Source organism: Peromyscus maniculatus, chromosome 10 (genome assembly GCF_049852395.1).
Source record: "Peromyscus maniculatus bairdii isolate BWxNUB_F1_BW_parent chromosome 10, HU_Pman_BW_mat_3.1, whole genome shotgun sequence".
NCBI classification, from domain to species: Eukaryota; Metazoa; Chordata; class Mammalia; order Rodentia; family Cricetidae; genus Peromyscus; species Peromyscus maniculatus.
The window spans coordinates 8571396-8592679 of record NC_134861.1 but is presented as its reverse complement, the minus strand read 5'-3'; the positions used below and the strand labels follow the sequence as shown (position 1 = coordinate 8592679).

The following is a 21284-nucleotide window of genomic DNA, read 5'->3' as shown; positions in this document are numbered from 1 at the left end:
TGTTCATTCATTTATTTTTGGCTGTGTATCCCTGGCCATCCTAGAATTTATGTGGATCCTCCTGCCTCTGCCTCCTTAGTTAGTGCTTGGGATTATAGGTGTATATCGCTATTCCAGCTTTATTTTAGAAAAAAACTAAATTATATTTTTTTTGTGTGTGTGTGTGTGAGAGAGAGAGAGAGAGAGAGAAAGAGAGAAAGAGAGAAAGAGAGACAGAGACAGAGAGAGACAGGGAGAGACAGAGAGATGAGAGAGACAGAGAGATGAGAGAGACAGAGAGATGAGAGAGACAGAGAGATGACAGAGAGATGACAGAGACAGAGAGATGACAGAGACAGAGAGATGACAGAGACAGAGAGAGACAGAGACAGGGAGAGACAGAGAGATGACAGAGACAGAGAGATGACAGAGACAGAGAGATGACAGAGACAGAGAGATGACAGAGACAGAGAGAGAGACCGAGCTGCTCCGGAGCTTGTGTTGGGGGTGGATGGCACCGTGCTGGAGTTGGCCCTGCCCTTCAATCACGTGGGATCGGAGTGTCAGACTTAAGGTGTTAGACTTGGCTTCAATCACCTTTACCACCTGAGCCGTCTCCAGTCCTCAGCTTCACTTTAAAATTTTTACTTAACAAATAACAAGACCCCATCTATGGCATCTTCTGAATTTAACCCTCGGGCCCTGTGCTTACCATGAGCTGTTTTTCATGGAATGGTCTTTTACATAATTCAATATTTCATCTCTTATAGAAAAGACTAAATTAGAGACTCAGATAAAAGAATTCAAGCTCCCCGTTCAGAAGTATACATTCTTAGGCTAGTGTTGGCATCTCATGTCTATAAGCTCAGCACTCAAGAGGGTGAGGCAGGAGTTTGAGGATAGCCTAGGCTATATAGTAAGTTCCAGGTCAGCCAGAACTACATCATGGGACCCTGTCTCATAAAAAGAAATATCTATAGATAGATAGATAGATAGATAGATAGATAGATAGATAGATAGATAGATAGATAGATAGATAGATAGATATCAGCAAAAATAACTTTGGGAAGCATGGTCTTTTCTTTCTGTTACTGTGATATTGTATGTGTAAGCATGTGTGCTGGAGATTTAACCAGAGTTTCACATATGCTCAGAAGGTACTCTACCACTGAGCCACACCTCCAGGTCTCTGTCACTGTCTTTCATAACATTATCTCCTTAAATGAAAAGGAAGCTCTGAAAGATAATTTAATAGAAAAGCTACTGATTCTTAAAAAATTATAGTGATTATTTATGTGCTTACACTACTTTGGGCAGAAGTACAGCTTGTCCTACGTTCACTTTGCAAAGTTAACATGTTATCCAAGAAATAGTATGTAATGATCATCTGGAGTTTAGATGGCTGCAAACTGGGCTGATTGAGTTTATGGTTCTTGACAGGAAGCTAAGGCGTATTTATTACAAAGCAGTATGCTACTAATGATTTTAGAGTGGCTTCCATTTTTTTATTATGAGAAATTGAGAAATGCACAAAAATAGTTTAGGAAAGCCACAAATACCTATCGTCTAGGGTCACAGTTCCTAACTGTAGCTACTGTTATTTCGTTCGCCACCCTCCCCCTCAACACTTAGGGTATTATGCAACAAATCTCAGAGATCATATCATCTCATCTGTAAATGTTTCAGTCCTGATCTCTAAATGATAAGGATATATATATATATATATATATATATATATATATATATATATATATTACAGTATATAGTGCCATTATGGAAACTAAAAATGTGGCAATTCCTTGATGTCAGAATTTTGTTTTCATTTATTTATTTATTTATTTATTTATTTATTTATTTATTTATTTATTTATTTATTTATTTTAAGCAAAGTTTGAGTTTACTAAAAAAAAAAAAAATGTTTTAGTGGGGCATGGAAGCTCATTCCTATCCCAGTATTCAGGAGACTGAGGCAGGAGGATTGCTACAAATTCAAACCCAGCCTGGGCTGTCCAGCAAGACCCTAGCTCAAAAACAGAGATTTGATTTTAAATATAGATTGAGTACAAGTATTAGAAGGGAAACCTTTAAAAAGGCAACGATGTATCCTAAGGTAGCCAGGCTTCTTTGGAGTGGTCTCTGTGGAAGACTTTCCCACTCTGTTCAGATCTAAACAGATACATTGAGCCTTAGGCCTCTGCTAGCCCTTTCCTTCCCTTCTTCCTTTCTTTTGTTTTTGTTTGGCCATAGACAGAATCATGCTATATGGCCATGCAGGGCCTGGAACTCAGTATGTAGCCCAGGGTGGCCCCAAATTCACAGCCATTCTCCTGCCTCTGCTTCTGAGTGCTGGGATTTCAAGCATGTCTAACCCATCATTTTTATTTTGTTTGTTTGTCCCATCCTTGGATAATTTATATGTTAAAGATGTCATTTCCTTTAAGTAGGAGGAGAACCTAAGTGCAACCTGGAAAAGGCCCAATAGAAGGCAAGTGCCACACTTGTCTGTGTGACCATAGAATTCTTCCCCCCATTAGGGAGGCATGAAGAATTGCAGAATTCTGGACGAGAATTTAAGCCACGAGTCTTTCCTATTCAAGTCACCCCAGACTTTTGAGTCTTAGTTCTAGTTTCTTAAATCTTGGGAATTGTAACTATTTGGAGTTAAAAGTAAGGGGTACAAGAACCTTCTGAGCCCAAGCCCCTGGTTTTACAGGAGAAAAGACCAAAGAAGTGAAGGCCAGTGTCTGGGATGACTTGAGCCATGCTGTGCCAACTGCTTCTCTTAGGGTCGTTTTCCTTTAACTCTAGTGCGCTCACTGTGTGCTGCTTGTGTGGAGGGCCTTCTGTCCCCTTACTGTCCTCTCTCCTGTAGATCTGATTACGTCCCTCCCCGAGAGTGCAGAGATCAATGCTCTGGGAAGCAGCTGGGGAGAGCTAAGGGATGCCCTGTCATAGCCTCAGTGGCGTTTTATGGAGGAAAGTTGGGAACCACTGCCTTCCCAAGGTCACATGCCCTTTAACCACAAGGCCACTCATAACTAAACTGTCCCATGGTGCTTTGGAATATCTAAAGGCAAAGGGCAGCTTGCCTGGGAACACAGGCTTGGAAGATGTTCTCTCAAGTACCCACTTTAGCTGACACTCCTCAGAACAGCAGGTATATGAACGTTATATCATACTGTCATGCTTTCCTCTAAATAATAAGAGTTTTTGTAGTTCTATAAATTATCCATCTTCCAAATTTCATAGATATTTTAAGAACAGAAAGGCTAAAAAGATGGTTCTGTGGGTACTTTCCACTAAGCCTGATGACCTGATTTTAATCCCTGGAACCCACATGGTGAAAGGAGAGAATTGACTGTGACAGGTTGTCTTCCGACCATCACATATACACCACACATATGTACAGTCACACACAGAATAAATAATGAACCTCAATTTAAAAAAGCCCAGAGCTACTCTCAGCAGAAAATGTCCTCTGGTATCTTGTTTTAAACACTTGAGTTGGTAGCCAGACAAATTGACTACACTTAGAATCCTAGCACTTCAGAGGCCAAGGTGAAGAGGCTTCCTTCACTGAGTTTGAGGCCAGCCTGGGCTAAAATGACCTTGACTGAAAACACAAGAGTCAGGTGTGGTGCCAAAGCCTGTAATCTCAGCACTTGGGAGGAGTTTGTGGTTAGCTTGGCTATCTATCAAGTTTGAGGCCAGCCTGTGCTACGTGAGGTCCTGTCTCAAAGAAATGTGTGTATTTTCCCATATAGATTTCTTTTTCTTTTTCTTCTTTTTCTTCTTCTCCTTCTCCTCCTCCTCCTCCTTCTTCTTTCTTCTTCTTCTTCTTCTTCTTCTTCTTTTTTTATACAAGGTCTCTCTGTGACAAAGCTCTAAACCAAGCTGCCCTCAAGCTCAGAGAGATCTTCCTATCTCTACCTCCTGAATGGGATTAAAGGTGTGAGCCCAGCTTCCATGTTGGTTTCAAAGTAGGTGAAAACTAGCCAGTTTGTTCTAACACATGGTCGATGGAGTTGTGAGTCATCCCCTACAGAACACAGATTTAAGTTTTGGTGAATTAAAAGAAACGTGGACTCTCACCTATTTCACATGGAGAGACAACTACTAATTCTAGCCTAAAATCAATAATTCCACAGATTCCCTATGAGAAAAACATTCTTTTTCAGTAATGTGCAGTTTGGACAAATAGTATGTTAGGTGTTTGAGACAGGGGCTTCTGTAGCCCAGGTTAGCCCTGAACTCACTCTGTAGTTGAGGAGAAACTTGAACTCTTGCCTCCACCTCCTAAGCACTGGATTTGTTTCTGTGAGAGGGTCTTGCCATGTTATCTGGGCTGGCCTGGAACTCATGGTGGTTCTCCTGCCTCAGCACCCTGAGTGCTGGGATCACAGGCATGGGCCACCACATCCATCTTGTAGCCAGTTTCCTATTACTGTCTGAGACCACCAGTTTGGGAGGCTTCGGTCCAAGGTCTGTCAGTTGTCCTTGTTACTTTGGAGCCTGGGACAAAGCGCACAGGGCAGAAGAGAAGGCCGAGGTGCCTGAGCCTCGGTGACTGGAGTACTTCCTTCCCCATACTGAGTGATACTGGGGACTTCTGGTTGCCATGGTAGCATTGGTGGGTGTTCCTTTTTTCCATAGTGCCCATTCCCATGCAATGTGGCCTCCAGAATAACCTGTTATTCCTAGAAGGCCTAGAGAATGCATGTGGGCCCCTCTCCTCTTTCCCTTCTGTTCATTCTGATGAACTAAGTACTTTGTGATAGTTTTAGTGTATGTATTTTCTGTGTTTTTATTTGTTTGTTTCTGTGGCTTTCTGAGACTGTCTTTGTCTATAGTTCTAGCCCAGAACTTGCTGAGCTTTGTAGTTTTACACAGGATTTTTCTTTTCTTTCTGTCTCTCTCTCTCTCTCTCTTTCTCTTGCTTTCTTGCTCTTTTATTTTCAGGCAAGGACTCTGTGTAGACCAGGCTGGCCTCAAACTCAGAGATTCACGTGCCTGTGCTTCCTGAGTGCTGAAATTAAATGTGTACACCATTGCGGCTGGCTTGCACATGAAATATAAAATGCAATGCTTGTATTAATTTGTATTTTCTTAAGTGTAATTATTGAATTGTGTAATTTAAGTGGCTTATATATAAATGAAGATGTGTTTTATATTGACAGCTGGTTTTTAATCAGAAAACAACAATTTGCTTCATTTCTTCCTTTCCTCTCTCTCTCTCTTTCTCTGTGTGTGGCCACTCGAGTGTAGGCCTCACTTGTGTAGCCCTGGAGACCCTCTGTCGTGGTGTACTCATCCTGTCCATCAGGGAGGGGCACCAGCTTTCTGGGCGTTGTGTTGCTGGCCAGGGCTTGCCCACCTTGTACCCTGCCCACAGTGTTCCCCCCACTCTTCTCCAGTTCGTCCCTCGCATCTCTCCGGACCCTGCCTTACCCTTCTGTTTCATAGACTGACCACTGCCTGATACTGCCGTGGATTTATGATCTGTGTTCCCTGTTAACGTGGCCAAGACTCCACAGTCTATTCACCACAGCTCTGGGCAATGGTACGGACTGAGTAAATGTCAGGTGAAACCATGAATCGTGGGGTCGACATCAGGTCTCTTGCCTCCATTCATTCTCTTTTACTGAAAATGTGAATATACAAGGTGCCAAGTGATCTTCATTGTTTTAGCCTCTCCTTGCTTATCTAGACAAAGCTTATGTCAAATTCCTAGCAGCAGAGAAGCCATTACCTGGTCCACACCCTGGTGAAGTCAGGATGCACAGATAACTTTCAGTCCATAACACTGTTTTTCTTGTCTTTTCCTCCCCAATGGCATGCACTAGGCAAGTCTGGTTTAAAAAAAAAAAAAAAAAAAAAAAAAAATCTAGTATGCTTATTTAGAGTGGATCCAAGAACTGCCTGAGATGGCTGCCACACCTGTGACCTTATTGCCTGAGAGGTAGGGGCAGCAGGAACAGAGTTCAAGGCCAGAATCAGCTACATAGTTAGCCTAGGCTAGCCTAAGCCACAAGAGACCCTGCCTCAAAAAAACCTTTAAAAAGAGTAGATCTGAGGAAAACAAACTGAACCAGAAAAGGCGTCATCGTCACATTCTTGCTGTTAAATGACATCTCAGCCTCCTTCACGGCACATTCTTTTGTGGTGCTAATAAAACCCTTGGGAACGTGACCCACGGGTTGCTCTGTATTGCCACGGCCATGGCTGTGAAAGCTGTTTTCATGGCTTGTGAGTCATTGGCCTTTTCTGTTTCCTTGCTTGCTCATTTGAGACAGGATCTCATGTAGCCAGGCCAGACTTGAACTGCCTTTGTAGCCAAGGATGACCCAGAACTCTTGTTCCTCCTGCCTCCGTCTCCAGGTGCCGGTGTTACAGGTGTATTCCACCATGCTCTGCTTTCTTGGCACTTTTTTTTTTTTTTTTTTTAAGATTTGGTTTTCTTTCTTTTTTTTTTATGTGTATGTATTTGTGTGTAAGTATATGCTGTGTGTGTGTGCTGGTGCCTGCAGAGGCCAGAAAGGACATTTGATCTTCTGGAGCTGGAATTACAGGCCATTGTAAACTGCCTAATTTGGGTGCTGGAAGCAGACCTCAGGTCTTCTGGAAGAGCAGCAAACACTATCAACAGCTGAGCCATCTCTCCAGCCCCTCACTTTTTAAAAAATGTATTTTTTATTGTCTATATTTAAGGTAGGCAACATAGTGTATTTTTTGTTTGTTTTTGTTTTGAGACAGTCTCACTATGTAGCTCTGGCTAACCTGGAATGCTTTATGTAGACCGAGCTAGCCTTAAACTCTCAGAAACCCATCTGCCTCTGCCTCTGGATACTGGGATTAAAAGTGTGGGCCACCACATCAGCCCCCCCCCCCCCCCCCCCCGCAACATTATGTTTTGATGCATAAGATTGTATAGCACAGATAGCAGTTGACAGAGGCTAGCCTGATAGTCACAGACTCATCTAGGCCTTAAAAAATAAAAAAATAAGAAAATAAGCTGGTGGTGGTGGTGGTGGTGGTGGTGCTGCTGCTGCTGCTGCACACCTTTAATCCCAGCATTCAGGAGGCAGAGGCAGGCGGATCTCTGTGAGTTTGAAGCCAGCCTGGTCTACAGAGTGAGTTCCAGGACAACCAGGGCTACACAGAGAAACCCTGTCTCAAAAAATAAAAACAACAACAACAAAAGGGCAAAAATAAATAAATAAATGCCAATCTGCTTGAAATTAATTAATTAATTAATTAATTAATTAATCATCTAGTCTTGTGACTCCAAAACTGATCAGGCCTCTGAGGACTCCACAGTGTAGATACTCTTATTCTCATTTTGCATGTCATCTGTACATCCCTTCCTGTGCTTTAAGTCATCTTTAGATTATTTAGAATACTCAACGCGATTTAAATGCTGTGGGAGTAGTTGTCAGAGCACACTGCTCAGTGATAACGACTAGGAAGATGTCCGTGCATGTGGAACCTGGGCTTCGGGCTGGATAAGTGTGACCCTAGTGATAGCGAGCGCTGTGGGACAGACGAAGGAAGAGACAAAGAGAGCAGAGATGAGAGGGCCTTCTGGGGCGGCAGTGTTTATCTTGCAACTAGAAATATTAGGGGAAGAACATTTGGGCAGGAAATGGGGAAGTGTGTTCCCAGGATTAAAAGCAGACCAGTGTGGTTTGACCACAGTGAGTGACTAAGGAAGAGCTGGGCTTCCAGCAGAGAAGCCTTGCAAATACCCACAAGACAAACCTTCATTCTCCTGGGACCTTGGAGTTCTGTGTGGAAAGTGGATGTAGATCTGAGGAGGAAGCAGTGAGACCAAAACTGTCCCCTGATGACCAGTGGGACCAGGCAGAAGTGCTAAAGATGAGGAGGGGAGGAAGTTACAGGAAGTAACAGGGACCACAAGAAAGGACGCCACTGGAGGGCTTCTGCTGGAGCTGGGGCATAGTCAAGGACGGCCCAGCTGCCTCCTGTGTGAGAGGAGTGTGAGCGGACAGCACGTACACACTTAAACACGGTGTCAGTACTAGAGCGGTGTGGGGGGGAGACACTGAAACACGATGTCAGTACTAGAGTGGTGTGTAGGGGGAGACACTTAAACATGATGTCAGTACTAGAGCGGTGTGGGGGGGGAGACATTTAAACATGATGTCAGTACTAGAGCAGTGTGGGGGGGGAGACACTGAAACATGATGTCAGTACTAGAGTGGTGTGTAGGGGGAGACACTTAAACACGATGTCAGTACTAGAGTGGTGTGTGTGGGGGGAGACACTGAAACATGATGTCAGTACTAGAGTGGTGTGGGGGGGAGACACTTAAACATGATGTCAGTACTAGAGTGGTGTGGGGGGTAGACACTTAAACACGATGTCAGTACTAGAGTGGTGTGGGGGGGGGAGACACTTAAACACGATGTCAGTACTAGAGTGGTGGGGGGGGGAGACACTTAAACACGATGTCAGTACTAGAGTGGTGTGGGGGGTAGACACTTAAACACGATGTCAGTACTAGAGTGGTGTGGGGGGTAGACACTTAAACACGATGTCAGTACTAGAGTGGTGTGGGGGGTAGACACTTAAACACGATGTCAGTACTAGAGTGGTGTGGATGGGGGCGACTTCTCCGCAGAGCTGGATAACCAGCAACAGTCCAAGACCGTGAGCCAAAGCTGAGCCTTTGGCCGTGTGTATGTCACTTTATGCCGAGTCGCCGTCCTCAGGTACCTGTGAGCTTCTTGTTAATGCGCTCATGGTATCTGAGCACTCACACTTAACATATCAATGTTGCGCCAGGCGTAATAAGTTGCTATGGTTTTCTGTACCTCCTAGAATTCCAGATTATCTGAGCTATCCATAAATGGTGCCATTCCAGACAAAACACAGAGCCTAGCCAGGAGCAGGAAGGTGTGACTGGAAGAAAGATGTTCAGTTTCTAAGTAGTCAGAGCTGTGTTCCTGTTGTCCACATGCCTGAGTCCAGAGCAGGCACATGCACTTCCCAGTGCGAGACAGCATCCCGTCCTTGCTACCGGAAGTGCTGGGCAAAGAACGGAGGAAAGCTAAGAACGCCGGTATCACTCCCCCAGCCTGTCAGGGTTCTAGTGATACATCTTAAAGAAGTGTTTGAAGTGCTTCTATCTGTCAGTTCCAACTAAGCTAATTTTAAAAAATTGCTCTTTGTACTCTGCCTTTCTCATGAACCTCTGTGAGTTTAATGCATACAATATGTGGTAGGAAGCCTGTCAGCCTCAGTTCCCATCCCCCCGAGTCTGAGAAATGGATTTTAGAGGTGCATGGTTGCACCTGCAAGGATTTGTCATTTCATAAAATGGGACCTGAGACCATTGTCAACACGTTTTCTAGGAAAGCGTTTCAGGAGGAGGTGAGAGGAAGTGCTGTCCCGCCCTCCACTGCCCTGTTTTGTTGCACCTCAGACAACACAGGAGGACTGTTCCTCATTACCAGGGAATGTGAGTCATTCCCAGATTTGTGTGATTGGGATTCCAAAGCATTGCTGTATCCGATGGCCTTATTAAATCCAAGTGTCAGAGCAGCCTTTCAGACTGTAGGGGAGCGCTCAGTTACAGCTGGTGACCTGGTTCTAGTTACCACACAGAGATGCTGGCCAGAGCAGTGCCCCTCCGAGCGCCCAGAATTCCATGTGCATGGCTATTAGCAACTACTCTAGATGTGAGGGTTTCCTGGCTCACTTCATGGGCTCCGGTACACTTCAGCTCCATGTTTATGTCTTCACTGGGACCTGTAGACCTCAAGGGGAAGTGCCCCAGTGACCCAGCAAGCTCTGCCAGTGGTGCCCAGTGGGGCAGGGTACCTCTTTGCAGATTCACTCAGCCCAGCGGGCCGCCCAGGATCTAGCAAAACACAATCCATTTCTAGCTTGATCCAAACAAAACAAATAAAACATTCACCAGAGAGGGAGGAAACTATAAATGTTGCCAGAAAATTAGTATGCTGTTTTTCCCTTCTTCTAGAGTGTTTCACAGCCAATGGTGCAGATTATAGGGGGACACAGAGCTGGACAGCACTGCAAGGCGGGAAGCCATGTCTCTTCTGGAACGAGACATTCCAGCATCCATACAACACGCTGAAATACCCCAACGGGGAAGGTGGTCTGGGCGAGCATAACTATTGCAGGTAAGATGGGCCGTGGTACTGCAGGATGATCTCTGGTTCTTCCAGCTCCATCCAGCCCTTCTCATAACTGGCAACACTTTCTCATCTTCTGCTGGCCAACTCAGAGGACCATACCATTCTTTTAAAAATAAATTAATCAGAGCTGGAGAGATGGCTCACCAGTGAAGAATCCAGGCCGCTCTTCCAGAGGAGCCAGGTTCGATTCCCAGCCCCCACATGACAGCTCAGAACAGTCTGTAACCCCAGTTGTTGGGGGTCTGACATCTGGCTCTGCAGGTACTGCAGATGGCGCACAGACAAACGTGCAGGGAAACTTACACAGGAAATAAAAATACCTAAAAGCCAGTCAGTCTCTCCTCTGCCGTCTGCCTCTGTCTCTCTGTCTCTCTCTCCTCCAACTTAGTTTGCTTTCATACTGGCTATAAGAGAAGTATCCTGTCTGGTTACCCTCTTGTCTCTTAGGGAGGATTTTTTCAGGCGGTTCTTCCAACCAGTGAGCATTTCATGGGCATCAAAGGTGCTGAAGATGTTCAGACCATCTGGGACCCAAACCTCCCTCCGACACATTATCTAGGCTCTACTTGAACTCCTGGGTTCAAGGAACTCCACTCTTCAGCATCCAAGCAGCTGGGCAACAGGCATGCGTCACTCTGGGCTCCAGCAGGGCGCTCTGATCTCACTCCATGATCTTCAGGGGGGAGATTTACGATTTTCTTTGGGAGGTGAGCCACAGCTTTGATCAGGTTCTGAGACTGAAGACAATTGAGAATTATGGTTAAGGTGCTTCCTGTGCAGAAGTGAGGTAGAGTTGGGATCCTGAGAACCCAAGTAAATGGTGGTTGTTATGAAAGCCCACCTGCCATTCTAGTGCTCAGAAGGCAGGGATGAAATTCTAGGAGCATGCTGGCCACCTGGACTAGCCATATTGACTAGCTTGAGTTCAGTGAGAGACACTGTCTCAATGAATAGTGTGGGGATTAATGGAGAAAGCCTCCAAAGTCAACCTCACACCACACATAAACACACACATTCGAGCACATACATACCTGTACACACACACACACACACACAGAGGAATAGACAGAAAGATAAAAATAGAATTACAAGCTTTTAGAAACCAGAGCAAAAATTCCAAAGGCCTTGTTTATACCTTTCAGCTACTTACACCCAAGATCGTGATAACATGACTCATGGTTCAGCAATGTGTTGAATTTAATCATTCTTGGGACAGGTGCACAGACTGCCTCTTACGCCATTAGGACAAGAAAGAATGGTTGCCGAGTCCTACTCTGCGTTCCACACCGACTCTGGTACATGAACATCCTAACCATAGCGCACTGTTGACCCAGCTGAGCCAACACGTGTATTTCTGCATTGTGTGGGCCACTCTGCCTTCCACCCTCCACGTGCCCAAGCTAACACTCCAGGCCCGTGTGACTGTCTTGACGTCACCAGGCTTGCAGTCCGTGTCTGTCTTTCCCTTCGGCTCTTTACCTCACCTCTGTCCTAACTTGCATCGACTGACTCTCCCCAGGTTTGCTGTAGGTTTTCGTTTGTCATTGAAAGTTGGCTACAAGCCAGCGATGGCTGTGCGCATACCTGTAATCTCAGTACTTGAGAGGTCATGGGAAGAAGATCAAGAGTCCAAGGTCATCCTTGGCCACTTAGTGAGTTCAGGCCAGCTTGGGCTTCATAAGATCCTGTCTCAAAAACCTGAGCCAGACAAGGAAAAGAAAGCTTCACTCAGTGTTTGGACAGTCCCGCTGCCGCGCTCCGCCCTCAGCCCTGCCCGGCAAGCCTCAAAGCAGGGTGTGTGCTGGCTTTGCACTCGGCCGTCATTTGCATCTTTTAAAGATGTATTTTATTATTTTAAATCCGTGTGTGTATGTGTTTGTGTGGGTCTGTACATGAGTGCAGGTACCACAGAAGGCCCGAAGTGTCCAATCCCCTGTAGCTGGAGTTAATAGAGGGCTGCGACCTACCCGAGATGGGTGCTGGGAACTGGACTGCAGATCACCGGAAGAGCAGTGTGCGCTTTGACCACTGAGCCACTCTCTCGTCGCTGTCCTCTGTACTTTGTTGTTAGGGTTACTTGTGCTCATTAATCAGTTCTTTGCTTAATTTCAAAGGTGTGTATGCTAATGTTTGGTATAAATCAAAACTTGCAGTCTGCCAAGGTGGTTTAGTGGGGAAAGGCGCCTGCTGCCATGCCTGATGACCTGAGTTCAATACCCTGACCCAGTGGCAGAAAGAGAGAACCAAACCCCACAAGCTCTGTATGTGCGCCATGGCACATGCTCCCTACACAAGTGTGCATGCACTTAGATGTGAATAAGTAAGTGAATGTTTAAAAAAATGCTAGGGAGCTAGCTTGGTGAAGTGCTTGCCCAAGGAACTGGGTTTGGTTCCCCAGAACCCACATGAAAGCTCTGTGCCGGGTGGTGGTGCACAGCTTTGATCCCAGCACTTGGGAGGCAGAGGCAGGTGGATCTCTAAGTTCGAGGCCAGCCTGGTCTACAGAGTGAGTTCCAGGACAACCAGGGCTACACAGGGAAACCCTGTCTCGAAAAACAAACCAACAAAAAACCCCAAAAGGAAAAAGTTCTGCATGATTGCGCTCTTATAATCCCCACAGTGGGAGGCAGAGGCAGGCAGGTCCCTGGGACTTCTGACTTGCCACTAGGCAAGTTTCAGGCCAGTGAGAAACCCTGTCTCAAAATTTAAAAAAAAAAAAAAGATTAACTACACCTAGAGAATGGCACCCAAGGTTGACCTCTGGTCTCCAAATGTACACTCCTGCACAAGCGTACACACGAGCATGCACTCACACACACTCATGAACATGGACTCACTCAAACATGTGTGTGCACACATGTGAACCTGCACGCATGCATGAGCACACATTCATGAACGTGCACAGACAGGTGAACACGCAGGCACACACATATCTCCACTCGGACACTCGTTTCTCTTATGTCCCCATCCTCTAATTTTCGGTTCACGGGTGGCGGGCTGGGAAGGAGCTCAGGTGGAGCAGTGAGCAGAGGTTTTGTTGTTGTCCGCAGTTCTTGTCTTGGTTTTCTCATATGGCCGCTTGCTGTCTCCTAAGGTGTCTTTGCCTTGCTTTGCTTTGCAATGCTGGGAAATGCTCTGCCACTGTGCTGTCCCTGAGGTATCTCCTGCTAGCTCAGTTTACCCTGTTTCTCTCTAAACATTCTCAAGTTGCAGAAGAGCTATTTTAAATTTGACTTTAGGGTAAACTTTAAATTTCCAGTGAGAGGGGAACAAATTTCTACTAGATGCGTGCACATGTCTACTCACAGGCTTGCAGGAGTGCATCCCTAAGCATACCAAAAGGCTGTACCTGAGGCTGTGAGCACCCCCACCACCACCCCACCCCCGTACCTTCCCCCTTAACTCCCTGGGCTACAGCCCTCTGGTTTGATGGAATGTACCAGACCTGAATTACCAGTTTATACTTCAAAAGGAGAGAGGCTGAACCTCTCATGTTGATGCTATCACATCAGAGTCCAGGCTCTTTGCTCTAGTGCTGCAGAGAGAAGCAAGGATGGGTCTGCCCGCCCTTTGTTAAGCTATTCGGATGCTTTTCAGAATGGCTTTGACATTGATAATAAACACTTGTTGTCTAGGGGTTCTATCCAATACTACATCAAAGCTGAACTCGGAACAGAGGGAGGAAGATGACTGAAATACTGTCTAAAGAAGAGCTTTGTACAAGCCCTGTTACTTTGATTTCTCAGCTGACATCCGACACCATGTTTGTCTTGTACGACTTTTCAGATCCATCTCATCTGAGATGCCTACCCGCTATCGAGTGATGGGAACAGGCTTCTCCTGGCTGGGTCTGAAGTATCTGGATTAGAGGGGGAGGCAGAGCCAGGGAAGAGCAGAGTTGTCACTCACACCTGCCTTTGGGCACAAGAAGAAAAGAATCCTTTGTGCCTGGGAAGCTTATCTTCTAGGACACACAATGGGCTTGTCTGCTCAGGCCCAGAGGCTTGCTGTGGAGCTCCGCTGGGGTGGGGGTATGGGGGTGGTGTCCTCATGCCTATTTCCTGCCTAACTGGAGTGTCAGCTTTCCAGTATTCTGAGTCTAAATAAAGGGGGCTTGGAAAGGGGTGAAGAGAGGCAGCTTGTCTCTTCTAGCTGCCCCTGTCATTGTTGACCTGCTTCATAGGCATCACGATTTATTGTCATGACGTCTCTGCACCAAAATGACCTTGAAGATCATTTACTCCAAGCTGCTCTCACTTGGGAATATGGAAACAAATCTTTAAAAAACATGATCGTCATGTTAGAAGTCAGTGTCCTGACTGAGAGGCCTCTGTGGGGTCTGTGGTGAGAGAGTTGGTACCACTTCTGTCTTGCATGTGTGAGTTAGCCAGCCTTGAATTCAAGTAAGCTTGCCAGCCAACCTTGTGTTAGGTGAATTTAATTTAGTTGTTTAGAAACTAGACACTTGGAATAATCATTATTGAAGAAGGCAGAAACTAAAATTAGAAAAGAAAAAACAAACTAAAATTGCCAATAATCTTAACGCCTAGGAATAAACAGTTTTAAGATCTGAGATTAAACCCTACCTTAAATATACCTTTTCCAAGCTCAGAGCAATCATATTATCTGTGGTGTTATTATTTTGTTTGTTTGCTTGAGATAGAGTCCTGCTATGTACCCCAGGCTGACCTAAAACTTGTAGTAATCCTCCTGCCTCAGTTTCTTGGGTGTTGAGGTTATAGGCATGAGCCACTGTGGCCGGCTTATGTTTTCCTTCTTGATGAGAGGTGACATTGAAATGCACAGCATTTATTAGAAATGATAGGGAACTCAATGTTGTAAAACTAAATGAGCCAGGTGACTTGAAATACAACAGTGTCATCAGTGTGTCCTTATTCCCAACAGAAATCCAGACGGAGACGTGAGCCCCTGGTGCTACGTGGCGGAACATGAAGACGGTGTCTACTGGAAGTACTGTGATATTCCTGCCTGCCAGAGTAAGGCTGATGCACCCTCTGAGGGCTGGGGCCTGAGTACTAAGCTCAGAGCAGAAGGCACTCACTGCCCAGGGTTGTTAGCGCCTGTTGCTGCCTTTCAGTAGTGAGTGCAGTGAGAAGTGAGTGAGAAGTGTCATGGGCTGTGGGCTTCCTCGTCTCTTGTTGAGTTCTTAGGAACGCCCAGTTCCATGGCCTACCATTTCCTGGGGGTTTCCCAGGTGGGTAAGCTCAATGAAAAGTCCCATATTTGGTATTATTTGGCCTCAGTTTCTCTGAAAAAAATGATAGAAACTGGTTACATAGCACCCACAGCTCTTTAATTCACAGTGTCTATTGTGCTTTTAATGGTGACTCATGGCTCAGTCTCTTCAACCTTTTTGTGTGTATGTATGTGTGTATTCATATGTGTACAGGTATGTGTATGTGCATGTGCACATACATGCTTTATGTGTGGAGGTTGAAGGTCAACCTTGGGCGTTGTTCCTCAGGAGCCATCCACCTTGTTTGCTGAGCCTGCATCTCGAACTGGAACCTGGGGCTGATGGGTTAGGCAAGGCCGTCTGGGCAGAGGCCTAGAGCTCCTCTTGTCTCGGTTTTCTAACCCAGGGCTTAGAAGCCTTTGTGGCCATGCCTGGCTCTCTACATGGGTGCTGGAGACAAAGCGGTCGGCCCCTAGGACTGTGCGGCAAGCACCTGACCGTAAGCTGCCTCTCCAGGCCTTCTGTAGCTGCTAAGTAGACCTGCCTCCTGCCGGCTCAGTCGTTCTCTTCTGCGCTCAGTGCTTATGTCCCCATGTAAAGGCAGGAGGACACCCGATCCTCAGGAGAACTGCAGTGTTAACCGAGTCTCCTTCTGGGGGTGGAGCTGCTGCTCTTCTGCCTGCCCATTTTCCTGTGAAGCTGTCGGGGTAGCACAGGCCTGTAATCCTACACTCTGAACACTGAAGCAGGAAGAGATGGAATTCCAGGCTCCTGGGGAGGACCTGAGTTCCATTGCCAGCACCCCATCAAGTGGCTCACAACTGCCAGCTCCTCCAGCTTGAGGATGCAATGCTGGAACTTCATAGCACCCGCACTCAGAAGTATACATACCCACAGGCACATAACTTACAAATAAATAAACGGGGGGCGGGGGGGGGGGCGGGGGGGGTGGCGGTTGTTTTGTTTTGTTTTGCAACAGGGTCTCATTATGTAGCTCTGGCTGTCCTGGAACTCACTCTGTAGACCAGGCTGGCCTCAAACTCACAGAGATCCACCTGCCCCTGTCTCTGTTCAGCCACTTATTATAACCTGCTCCTCGCCCTGCTTCCCTGTCCTTGGGTCAGGAAGCTTGTGTTTGTACTGTGATGTGGAGGTCTTTCAGGGACCTGGGATCCCCCTCCCTCTGGCCTAGGACAGTCCTGTGGGCCCACTGTTCCCACTGTCACCATCCCCAGCCTGAGTTCGCTTTAATGCCGGTCTCCAGTTGGAGAACAGTAAAGACCAGACTCTTTGCTCAGTCTGCACAGCCAGATTCTTAAAATGATGAAACCTGTCATTGGGCGGCGGCGGCGGCGGCGGCGGCGGCGGCGGCGGCTGTAGAGAAGGGCAGAGGAAAGCGGGTTTCCCTCGGTTCATTTGTTCTACACAAAGATGGCCTTTTCCTCAAGGGCTGTGCCAGTCTCTCAGGAAGGACTCAGGGGATTTTAATCTGGGCACTTTGGTTTGGAAAGATCATGTTCAGCCCACATTTATAAAGTATAATTTGGTCCAGTAGGAGCTGATTCATGTAGTCATTGAAACTAGATTTGGGAAGAGAAAATTGTGGCAAAATCCAGCTAATATATCTCTAACATTCCCAGAGTTCTTTTTTTTTTTTTTTTTTTTTATTGTTTTGTTTTTGGTTTTTGAGACAGGGTTTCTCTGTGTATCCCTGGCTGTCCTGGAACTCACTCTGTAGACCAGGCTGGCCTCGAACTCACAGAGATCTGCCTGACTCTGCCTCCAGAATGCTGGAATTAAAGGCATGTGCTACTACCTCCCAGCTACTTCCCCACAGTTCTAAAAACAAAAAAGTAAATACCATTTCCATCCTCCTGGTCCTTTGATAGCTTCTCAAATGGTCAGGGTTGGAGGCTTGCGGGTGGCAGAAAGGAGGAGTCGGTGGTCCTGAGGTAGGAGGTGGAGGGGGCGGAACCTGGATTTGGCTCTCTGGAAGATCCTCCATTTCTCTCTGTTGTATCAAACCTCCTTGTCAAGACAAAGCCCTGGCCTCAATCAAGTCTCTGATGTGCTTATTAACATGGCTGAAGAAAAGGCCATATGCGGTTTGTAGCAGGAGACATGGGCAGTGGCCTGTGTCTTTAACAGAGATACAGCTTGCCCCTTTTAGGCCACATTTGTCTTATTTCTGGATGTGGAGTCACTGTTTTTACAAATAATACCAGCCTCTGTAAAACTTGCTTATTCATAATGAGCCCCGGACTTGTCACACAGGAAAAGGCCTGTAACATGATCAGGTTCCTGGAAAGTTTATCTCTGATTATAACAGGCCCCACAGGAGCAGGGGAGTGAAAGTCTGGGGACGGAGGGAATGGTGAGCCATTGTGTAAAGACCCGAGTCTCTGCCCCTTGGTGTGCTATGAGCAGGGCTACTGCAGCAGGAGGCGGAGATGCCCTCAGCTCTGCAGAGCTTGGATCAGAACTTACTTTAAAGGACGGCACCTCAGAGGTCATTAGATTTGCCCTCCACTCCCACCAACTGCTTTGGCCACTGTGTTTCTCGGAACCCCATGTTCTTACAGCTTCCGAGAGAAACAAGACCTTACAAAGATCCCCAGGCTGTCGGATCGGTGAGGGGAACTCTGGGCCTGGTGTCCCTTATGTCTTTCTCTTACGGTAACTAATCCTCCTTTTGTGTCATAGCTTTTGAGGGACAAGCTTGTGCAGTTTCTAATATGGCTTTTAATTCACTCTCTTCTGCCAGTGGATTTTTTTTTCTTTTGAGATAGAGTCTTACTATATAGCCCAGGCTGAACTAGAACTCACAACCCTGTGCCTCAGCCTTGTAAATTCTGGGATTACAGGCATATGCCACACTCCAAATTTAGGATTTTAAAAGTAAATAATGTAGTTTTTGAGTGGGGAAATGATCTGAAAACACCAATTAAAGGCAGACACAGGGCTCAGGAGATGCACAACAGGCAACAGCAATGTGGACTGGTGACCTGAGTCTGCGCCTCAGGACCCTAATGACCCTGAGGAGAGAACTGCTTCCCACACGTGCTCCCTCCTCCGGAAATAAATGTTAACTAATACAGACTTCTAAAGATATTATTTTATTTTAATTACCTGTGTGAAGATATGTGTGTACATGTGTGCAAGTACCCCATCTCTCTGAGCCTTAGGTTGGTGTGAACCACCTTATGTGCATGCCAGGAACTGAACTCAGGTCCTCGGGAAGCTCAGTATGTGCTCTTAACCACGGGACCATCTCTCCAGCCCTTCAAAAAAAAATTTTAAAGTCAAATAGAGTTTTCTGCACCCAGCTGATTTGGGTCTGAGGCCTCAGGCATGAAAAATTTACTTTCTCATTTCTGAGAGCTAATTTTTTTTTAATCTACCCAAAACGTTCACCTATAAATCTAGCTATGAAAATTCATCTTTGAATTAGAGAAATTTGAAAGAGTGAATCCGATGATATTAATAAATTTCTATTTAACTTTAGTAACTAAAACAATGGGATGGTGGTTTATGTCTCCTAGGCTGGTCTTGATCCCTGGGATCGGGTTACACATGTCAACCTCCGGCATAGACGGGACTGTAGGTCAGAGGACAGTTTCCACGGTCATTTCCCTCTTTATGCCACGTGATGGGTCCTGGGGATCAAATTCAGGCTCAGCTGCAAGTTGCCTTCACTCACTGAACCAGCTCTTGAAAGCACTTTTTTTTTTTTTTTAAAGACAAGTTCTTACTTTGTAGCTCTTTCTGGCCTAGAGCTCCCTATATAGAATAGGCTAGCCTTGAACTCACAGAGATCTACCTGCCTCTGCCTCCCAAATGCTGGTAGTATGTGCCACCATGCCCAGCATATTATTTTGTAAGTAAAGTTTCACACCTTGTAAGACCTTAAGTATTTAAACGTATGCATGTCTACCACTCAGAATCTCTGGACTGAACGTGCAGCATGAAATCAGCACAAGGCCTCTCTCCCATGTTGGCCAGCAGCCTACTACCAAGCCGCGTCCCTGACTCCTGCAGCTCTTTCCATTAGCCTGTCGGTGCCTGATGTTGTTGTTAAAGTTTGTTATTAAGGCTTTAATTAAGCTTATTACAACTCTTAATTATTACTTAAAGTTGTGAAAACTATTCATTATTGAAGTAGTTATTAAAATTAATTATTAAAGTTTCAAATCATAAGAACTTTAGGAGCCAGCAAGATGGCTCAGTGCATAGGAGTGCTTGCAACAAAGCCTGATGACCTGAGTTTGCTCCTTAGCGTTCACAGTCCGGGGCAGACCATCTCCTGCACTCGCCCTCTGGCCTGCATGCTTGCTGTGGCATGCTGGCCCACATGCATGCATACACAGACAAATAAATAATAAAATTAAAAGAACTGTAAGAATTGTTAGCTGCGACAAGTGGTATTTATTTCTTCCCTTTTGATGTGTATGGTGCTGGAGGTCGAGTCCAGGGCCTCGACACATGCTAGGAGAGCACTCTACAAGTGAGTTACACTCCCAGTCCTGTTTCTTAGGCTCTGACTCTACACAAGATCTTGTACCCAGATGTGGTCTGTGGTCTATGGAAGCTGCAGTTTAAGATAGAAGACTGGCACATGAACAGATGAGCACATACACAATACTCTGTAGAAATCAGGTTGACAAAAGTCACAAACATGAAAGGTATGTGCCAGATGTTGGAGGAGGTTGGGTCACTGGTGCTCAGCAGAACTATAAGCAGTAAGGCTCTAGATCAGCAGTTTCTTAGCCTGTGAGTCAAGACCTCTTTGGGGGTAGAACGACCCTTTCACAGGGGTCACCTAAGACCATCAGAAAGCATAGATATTTATATAACGATTCACAGCAATAGCAAAATTACAGTTATGAAGTAGCAACAAAATAATGTTATGGTCTGGGGTCACCACAACATGAGCAACTGTATTGAAGGGTGGCAGCATCGGGAAGGTTGAGAACCACTGCTCCAGATGTTAGAGTGCAGAGATGGCCCAGCAGTCGAGAGCACTGGCTCTTCCTGCAGAGGACCCGGCTTTGATTCCCAACATTCACATGGTGATTCACAACCATCTGTAACCCCAATCCCAAGAGATGTGACATCCTCTTCTGGCCTCTGTAGACACCAGCCCTGCACATGCTGCACAGACATCACGCAGACAAAACACCCATAGACATTAAGTAAATAAATAAAAACTGAGCCGAGTGAGAACCAGCTCTGAAACTGTAAAACGGAACTGTAAGAGCAAACGTGACGGCGGCACACATCTTTAATCCCAGCTCTCCGGAGGCAGAGGCGGCTGAGTCTCTGTGAGTTCGAAGCCAGCCTGGGCTACACATCAAGCCAGTGCTAGGCCAACCATGCTACATAGAGAGACCTTGTCTGGAAAAAAAAAAGAGAGAGAGAGAAGGAGAAAGTAGAGTGGGGTGGGCAGGGTAATGGAGGCAGAAGGGACAGCCATCCCAGTCTAGTCTCACTGATAAATCTCAAGCAGGTCAGTGTTCTGAAACAAGAAGGAGCGGAGATGAGATCTGAGATGACGGTGCAGCCTGACATGGAAAACTGTGTGGTCTGCTGGTAACTTGGGCTAGGAGGATGGTGATGGGTGTCTCCAGGGAAATGTTTCTCCATAGCTCCGTTTTTATTACATTTATTTGTGTACACGTGTGCTCCCGCTTGTGGAGATCAGAGAATAATCTGTGGAGTTGGTTCTCTCCTCCCACCATGTGGATTCTGGGGATCCACATCGGGTTGTCAGGCTTGGCAGCAAACCCCCTTTCATGCTGAACCACCTCTCCTGCCATTACTTCTTAAGCCAGTCCAAGGGATTTGGAATGTGAGTCTCTGTGACTTTCAAGAAGTTCTCTATTGGCTGTGTCACTCACATAGACCAGCCTTGAGATCCCAGCAAGGGC

The 21284-nt window shown here is 46.1% G+C and overlaps 1 protein-coding gene across 2 annotated transcripts in view; it reads left to right on the top strand.

Moving 5' to 3' along the window:
* Positions 1 to 21284, top strand: part of Kremen1 (kringle containing transmembrane protein 1) — a 74453-nt gene that overhangs the window by 10549 nt on the left and 42620 nt on the right. For both annotated transcript variants that reach the window (XM_076545854.1, XM_076545853.1), the window contains exons 2-3: positions 9983 to 10145; positions 15066 to 15157. In XM_076545854.1, the coding sequence (XP_076401969.1) occupies positions 9983 to 10145; positions 15066 to 15157 (255 nt within the window). The remainder of the gene's footprint in view (positions 1 to 9982; positions 10146 to 15065; positions 15158 to 21284) is intronic.